Source organism: Arachis ipaensis, chromosome B05 (genome assembly GCF_000816755.2).
Source record: "Arachis ipaensis cultivar K30076 chromosome B05, Araip1.1, whole genome shotgun sequence".
In the NCBI taxonomy this organism is placed as follows: Eukaryota; Viridiplantae; Streptophyta; class Magnoliopsida; order Fabales; family Fabaceae; genus Arachis; species Arachis ipaensis.
This window is the reverse complement of record NC_029789.2, coordinates 101525110-101533410: the sequence shown is the minus strand read 5'-3', so window position 1 is coordinate 101533410 and position 8301 is coordinate 101525110. Positions and strand designations below refer to the sequence as shown.

Genomic DNA, 8301 nt, shown 5'->3' with positions numbered 1-8301 from the left:
TCCCACACCTGAAGCTTTGCATCCCTATTTTGTGCACCATAGACCAAGAAAAAGGCACAATTGAAGTTACTCTTCACTAGGACCCCTTCAACACTCAACCACCTCTCCCCTTATAGCAATTATTTATTTTAAACACTAATTCATCCCATATTAACAAGAGCCCACCTGCTAAACCATCAGAGCCTACAAAATCCCACCTTGCACCATCTTGTCCCCAAATTCTTGAAACATCAAATCTGGTCACTATCTCCTTTCTAATCTCAACCAAACCCAACATATCTAATCTATGTTTTTTCTTTAATTCCTTCACCATTCTTATCTTTCCATCACCCCATAACCCCCTAACATTCCAAAAGCTAAAAATCATTTAAAATTCTTCTGACACACCTGTTTTTATGTTTGGGTCTGCACCATCTTAGTTTTTCCTTCTGTTTTGCCATTTTTCTTTTGCGTTCTATTTCTTCGTTCTGTGACTGAAGTATCGCCATAATGTCATCTTCCTCATTGACCAGCATTGCACCAGACTCCTTTGCCAACTCCCAGGTCCTTTGGTTCTCAAGCATCTGCTCATCCAGCTTCAAACCCTGCATGTCACTGTCCTCTTCCGCAGCATTCTCACCTTCCTGATACCCAATCTCATTCCCTCCATCTCGTCCCTCATCCTTTCTAGAATTCCTCCTAATACTACATTGAACAAGAACCGGACCTCCACCTACGTTCAGATCAGAACAGTCACTGGGTGCTTCACCAAATTCTGCACATGCGTTCCCCCTTGAAATGTACGAGTCGCACTCTTCTCTCCTACACCAGCTGCCACATCGTTCAAGTCTCCAGGCTCACCGTCCCCCCTCCGACACAGTTTTATATCACCTTTACCCCCGACAATGTGTTATTGGTACAAGTCTCTCAGCCCCGCCAACAACAGCAGAGCCAGAGTCGTCCCTAGCTCTCCCGATGGGCTCACGGTCATCAGTCCTTGTGCGTGCAACCCCACCATGGCGTAGTCTACTCCGTTTGGCCAGTGACTACCGACTTCCCCCTCGCCAGCCGCAACAAGGGTGTCGCCCTCATCCTCAAGACTTTCGCTGTTGTGATGGCATCTCTCCTGCTCATCCGCTATTTTGGGTGAAGACCGTAGCACCCAACCCGTATTCCCCAGCACCGGCCCAAAAGATTTGTCGCAGTGTTCACTTGATGTTGGGCTCAGCAAAAATTGATCCCCCTTCTTCATATTTTTGTTACAGCAGGCCCAATCCAAGCTTTGGCAATTAGATTTTTCTTTTCCTTCATTGGTTCCCCTTTCCAGCCCATTAAAGGCACAAGTAATTGTCCTCTCAGACTCCGCCTCCTCACTCATAACCATCCCTCCCCCCAAAATCAGCCCCGCCTTGATTATCGCCCTTAACTGATTGATACGTTTTGAAATTCAAGCATTTGTGATAATTACTGCCATTAACCCATTCATTTAAAATTATAGCTGGAATTACAACTCTATCTTTGTCTTCTTCCTCTTCCCGTGTTACCTCCATTAGCATGTCTTCCGCTTGAGCCACCCCATGCGACGGCCTCTACCATATACTGACTCCTAGACTTGTACTTGTGTTACCAGAATTCCTTTGCCCATCGATTATTATTGCTTCATTACCTGGTATTCTGGTGCACTGTAAGTTACACGCCTCAGGCCAACTTCTTTCACCAAAACATCAAAGCCCACAGAACCAACTGTTATATGGATCCATTCCTAAATGACGTCCATTATGCACATATCAATCTGTGTGCGGCCTACAATGAAAGAATTGCACAATTCTGTCTCTCGAGCACACCTAACTACTTCCCCCACTGGCCTCCTACGAATGTGTCAACAGACCATGCGTGTAACGGGACCCAAAACATTCAAACCACACCCTACGAGTTTCACTATGTTCTGACTCCTCCCACCTTCATACACTGTGGAAACAATGTAGGAGGCGATTCATGTTCAAGGTGTACGTTTCTTCAGCATGCACATCACTATCAAAGGTCAGTAGAGCTTTGTACGATCTCATTTTCCTAACTTGGATGACATTGGGCAAGTTCTTTGCGACCATTTCCTTCAGAGATCCAAAATTAATAGGCTTCGTCGTGCCCCCTACAGGACTTCACTGCAACCATTCCAGATTTTCCTTTGCCACTCCAACCTCTACCTTCTTCGTCCAACCATTTCCATGAGGGTCCTTTTCGACCTTCTCTGTCCGTAGAGCATGTCCATCCAACAAAGCATCATTCGGCTTTACTTCTCTACGTGGCTTTGGATCCGTGTGGTGTTGTGTGTCATCTCCGCTCTATCCCCGAGTTCTGTTCGTTGTTTTCGACGTTCTTCTATATATAGCCTCTCTCACAAAAACAACCTTACCTCTCAGTCTCAGTCGATTAATTTCTGCTATAGCTTTCAATGCCCCTCCTTTCATTGTATATCGAATGAAAGCAAAAAGGTATATATTTTCACTCTTTTGTTTTCGGGATAGATATATATATCATTGATGCGCCCTATCCAATTGAACAAATAGAATAACTCTCGCTTCGATATGTCTTCAGGAAGGTTGCTCACAAAAAGGGAGTATGACTCATGTTCCAACCGCCTATACTCTTCTCTGTTCCAAACCCTAGGATCGTTGCCATGATCCCTAGATCTACCCTTTCCTATGTTTCCCACCCACAATCTCGCTTTCTCTCTCACTCTCTCGCATCATAAAAACAAGTTCTATTTTAAATTATTATCAACTTATATAATAATATTGCATCTTTTTTGTAATCTGTGGGTAGGGTCGGATATCCGTAGGTTAAGAACGGGTAGAATTAGGGTTGAGATATTCTCATGTGCTATTTTATGTTTTTCTTAGTTGCTGTTTGATTGACTGAAACCTGTTGATAAACCACTATTTTATGATTTATCTTGTACTTAATTGAGTGGATTTCATCAACTCTTTACCCACTTATTCATATTATTTGCATGGTTTTATATTTCCTTCCTAATTATGTGTTTAGATTGAAAACATGCTTCTTTGATCTTATAATTGCTTATTATTAATCCTCTCTTATCACTATTAGATGCCTTGATATGTTTGTTAAGTTCTTTCAGAGATTATAGGGCAGGAATGACTTGGAGGATGGGAAGAAAGCATGCTAAAGTGGAAGGAATGCAAGAAGTTGGAGAAATTGCTAAGCTGTCCAGCCTGACCTCTCTGCACTCAAACGGCTATAACTTTAGCTACAGAGGTCCAAACGACGCGGTTTTAGTTGCGTTGGAAAGCTAACGTCCGAGGCTTCGATCAGATATATAATATGTTATAGTTTTCCTGATGCTAGGCAACACGACCGCGTGATTCATGCGGCCGTGTCGCAGTGACGGAAATCCAGCGTGGCAAAATTCGAAACCAGCGAATTCTGGACTGTTTCTGACCCAGTTTGTGGCCTAGAAAACATAGATTAGAGGCTATAAAGTGGGGGAATGCATCCATTCATGAGGAGGCTCTCACATTCACAATTTTAGGAGTAGATGTAGTTTTTAGAGAGAGAGGTTCTCTCCTCTCTCTTAGGATTAGGATTTAGGATTTCTCTTAGTTTTAGAGTGACTCTCAATCCCAGGTTCGATGTTCTTTTATTTCTTTTCTCAATTTTTGTTTATGACTCTCTATGTTTAGATTGATTTTCTATTTAATATATTTTTTGAGGTATTTCAGACTTATGATTGCTCCTTTTTATTATATAAATAATTTGGATTTTTCTCTTTTGGCTTTGGTTGAGACATTGGTAACTCTTGAGTTATCAAACTCATTGTTGATTGAAAATTGGAATTAATTCATCCACTTAACTTACCTTCATAGTTAGAGGTTAATAAGGTGGGGGAAGAATCCAATTCTCATCACAATTGATAAGGATAACTAGGATAGGACCTCCAGTTCTCCATACCTTGCCAAGAGATTTTATTATTGTTAATCTATTTTACTTTTCATTTAAATATACCTGTGCACATTGCCCAAACTCCAAATTTCTCAAAACCCCAAATTTACAATCTCAATAACCAATAATAAGAACATACCTCCCTGCAATTCCTTGAGAAGACGACCCGAGGTTTGAATACTCGGTTATCAATTTCAAAGGGGTTTGTTACTTGTGACAACTAAAACGTTTGTACGAAGGGATTTCTGTCGGTTTAGAGACTATATCTACAACGCGACTGTTTTTATGACATTCTTTACTGGCAAAAATTCTAACGTCACCTGTTTTCTCTTTGATCCCTTTAATTGCATTTCAAGATGAGAACTGCCATGGATATGCTCAATAAGATTAATCCAGAGAAGGAAGCATGGATCCTCAAAGTTAAGGTGATTAGGCTTTAGGCTATTCCTACTTTCACTGGTTAGCTTCTCCTAAATTTGATGGAGATGATTTTGGTGGATGAATTTGTGAGTTATAGTGGTCTAAATCTATTTAATATTTTTAGCTTTTTATTTTTTGTATTTAGATGTGTTTCTCTTTACCTTTTTGATATCGAGGTCTCAAGTTTTGTTTCATTTAAATGTGTTTTTCTCTTTATTCTATTTGTCATTTATAAGATATTTGTTATAGTTTGTGTTGATTGGTAGGGGTGCAAGATACAAGCTACTGTTTGGAAGACTATGATTTATAGGTTCAAAGAACTTCTCTCCGAGGGTCAAGTATATGTCATGAAGCTCTTCTCTGTTGTGCCAAACCAAGGATCTTATAGGGCCACTAGGCATCAGTTTAAGTTGATTTTCCAATTCAGGACCACTGTCAGGGCTGATACATGCGATTTTATTCCAAAAACTACTCTTACAATCTGTCCTTTCACTGAACTTTTGAATACCAAAGAGGATTTTGATTTCTTAGTTGGTATGTTCTGCTATTTGTTCATACTTTTTTGTGGGGGTTGATTGCAGTCTTATTACTTTGTGAGCTATAGAACGTTGCTTTGTTATCATTATTTTCTAATAGTGTTTTTTCATATTCATTTCAGATGTGTTGGGTCTGTTGGTCTCTGTGTCAGAAGACAAAGAATATGATAAGGATGGAAAGAAGATGAAGAAGGCTGTGATGGAACTTGCTGAAAATGAGTTAACCTTTTTTAATTTCTACCTCTCACTCTTATTGAGATTCTTTTTTGTTTTGGACACATTTTTATAGTCAGGTTTCTAATAATGTAGGTCGTTTTGTTTGTTGTTTTTAGTTATAGGATTCGGTGTGCCTTATTTGGTGAATATTTTGATGAACTTAATCGATCTCTATCTTTTGGGTATGCTGAACAGCTAGTTGTGGTTTTACAACTTGCCAAAGTTAAGGTTTTTAGAGGTTTGTATCATGTACCTTTCATTTCATTTGTGTCACTTATCTGAGTTCACTTGGTTTTAATACTATACTCTTGTATCGAATGTATCTATTTTTTATTTTTCGGTAGAGTTGGATGATAAACCACTATTTTATGGTTTATCTTGTGCTTAATTGAGTGGTTTTTATCTACTCTTTACCCACTTATTCATACTATTTGCATGGTTTTACATTTGCCTTCTTAATTATGTGCTTTAATTGAAAACATGTTTCTTTGGCCTTATATTTGCTAATATTAAATCCTCTCTTATCACCATTAGATGCCTTGATATGTGTGTTAAGTGATTTCAGAGATTACAGGGCAGGAATGGCTCAGAGGGTAGAAAGGAAGCATGCAAAAGTGGAAGGAATAAAAGAAGTTGGAGAAATTGCTAAGCTGTCCAGCCTGACCTCTTCGCACTCAAACGGCTATAACTTTAGCTACAGAGGTCCAAACGATGCGGGTCTAGTTGCGTTGGAAAGCTAACATCTGGGGCTTCGATTTGATATATAATATGCCATAGTTGCTCTGACGCTAGGCGATGCGACCGCGTGCTCCATGCGGCCGCGTCGCAGTGACGGAAATCAGCGTGTTTGAATTCTTCTCCAGCGATTTCTGGGCTGTTTCTGACCCAGTTTGCGGCCCAGAAAATATAGATTAGAGGCTATAAAGTGGGAGAATGCATCCATTTATCAAAAGGCTTTCACATTCACAATTCTAGGAGTAGATGTAGTTTTTAGAGAGAGAGAGGTTCTCTCCTCTATCTTAGGATTAGGATTTAGGACTTCTCTTAGTTTTAGGAGTGACTCTCAATCCCAGGTTCAATGTTCTTTTTATTTATTTCTCCAATTAAATTTGTATGTCAGATTTAAGTTCTTTTGTGAATGCAATTCGAGGTATTTTCAGACTTAATTTTGCTTTGCTTTATTTATATGAATGCTTTTAATTTAATTTAGATATTTTCCCTTTTGGTCTTGGTTAAGAAATCAGTAACTCAGGAGTTATCCAACTCAACAGCATAATTGAAAATTGTTATCCTTGCTAATTGAATTGATCTTCAATAATCCCAATCTTTTCTTAGGAATTAACTAGGATTCAAAGATCTAACTAATTAGTCACTTGACCTTCCCTTGTTATAGCAAAGGTTAACTAAGTGGAATTAAGATTCAGTTTTCATCATCATTGATAAGGATAACTAGATTGGACTTCTAATTTCTCATACCTTGCCAAAAGTTTATTTTACAGTTATTTTATTTGTCATTTAAATATATCTGTGCTCATTGCCCAAGCTCCAAAACCCCCAATTTACAAAACTCATAACCAATAATAAGAACATACTTCCCTGCAATTCCTTGAGAAGACGATCCGAGGTTTAAATACTCGGTTATCAATTTTAAAGGGGTTTGTTACTTGTGACAACCAAAACATTTGTACGAAGGGATTTCTATCGGTTTAGAGACTATATCTATAACGCGACTGTTTTTATGAAATTCTTTACTGGCAAAAATCCCAACGTCAAAATGGCGCCGTTGCCGGGGAATTGCAAACGTGTGCCTTATTATTGGTTATTGTAAATATTTAAAAAAAATTAATTTTTAATTTTCAATTTTAAAAATTTAATTTTCAAATTTTAAAATTCAAATTTTTTTTAAAAAAAAATTCAAAATTCAAATTTGCTTTTATTTTTGTTTTTAAATTTTTATTAACTAACTATGAACTCTCACCCCTTTGGCTATAAGTCTGGTTACAATAATGTTGCAGGAAGAAGAAATTACAATGAGAACAGGCATCAAGGTTGGAACAATCAAAGATGGGAGGAGCCACAAGGATTTGATCAACCCTCATGGCAACAACCACCTCCAATGGACTATCAACAACCACCACCATATGCCTATGAACCCTTTCCTCAACATAACTTTGGACCACCAAACTCACAAGCCCCTTTCCGCCATTCACCTCCATATGACCCTAACCCTCAACCACCATACCAACCACCTTATGAGCCATATGAACCATATATAGAACCACCCCAATTCCAACCCAATTACTCACAAGAACCACCATTTCAATATTCACCATCTTCATATCCATCAATCCAAGAGCACTATGATCCTATTTATGAAAGCCGAGTGCATCAAGAGACAAAGGATCGTTTCAAAGAAACAGTGGATCCATTTCAGGCAATCATTCATCAATTGGGGCAAGCAATAATGAGTCAATTAGCTTCCCGACGTTCGGACACATGACGACATGTCACCATGTCATGTTTTTCTATGCTTATTCATACAAGTAATTGATAATTAGTGCTTAAATATTGCATTCTTTTGTGCTTAAACGGTATATTTCCTTGATCTTTTGACTTTATAAATTTTGCAGGAAATAAGTTGAAAAAGAAGCAAAATAGCACAAAATAAGCTTAAAAGAAGAAAAGAGGAACTTTGGGGTACACTTTGAAGTTGGAGCCTTAGGCCACGCTTTTAAAAGCGTGGCCCATGACCATGAAGCCTGGGCCTTATTATCATGCATTAATGTTCATGCATGCATTATCATGAATCAATAGCTAAAGCATGCATGCATATGATTATTAATGCTTATACATGCATGAAACTTAATTACTAATGCCAATGAAAATGAATGCATGCTACCTGGGCTTATTCACGTTAGTATTATGCCATATTCATTAAATGAAAGCATTGGCATTAGTAATTAATAAAGCAATGAAAGCATGCAAACTTTAATTTCTAATGCAATTAACGTTAATGCACTAAAACATTATTAAAGCCATACATTGCAAATAAGTGCTTTAATGTTAATGCATTAAGCTTTATTAAGGTAAACACAAGCATGCATGTAAGGTTGCAAAAATCACACCCAGGGAGCAAAAGCTTGCGCCAACGTTTGACCTCAAGCTTTTAGGCAAACGTTGGCGCCACAAC

At 38.4% G+C, this 8301-nt stretch overlaps 1 protein-coding gene across 1 annotated transcript; it reads left to right on the top strand.

The window, feature by feature from the left end:
* On the top strand, positions 4308–5393 carry LOC107640804. Its single transcript, XM_016344302.1, has 4 exons — positions 4308–4364; positions 4626–4893; positions 5018–5114; positions 5228–5393. Exons 1-4 carry the CDS (start codon positions 4308–4310, stop codon positions 5391–5393), a joined length of 588 nt encoding a protein of 195 aa, XP_016199788.1.

Coding starts and splice junctions, on each gene's coding strand:
- LOC107640804 (XM_016344302.1), top strand. CDS start 4,308: ATGGATATGCTCAATAAGATTAATCCAGAGAAGGAAGCATGGATCCTC. Junction 4,894..5,017: donor GGATTTTGATTTCTTAGTTG/GTATGTTCTGCT, acceptor TATTCATTTCAG/ATGTGTTGGGTCTGTTGGTC. Junction 5,115..5,227: donor ATGGAACTTGCTGAAAATGA/GTTAACCTTTTT, acceptor TGTTGTTTTTAG/TTATAGGATTCGGTGTGCCT.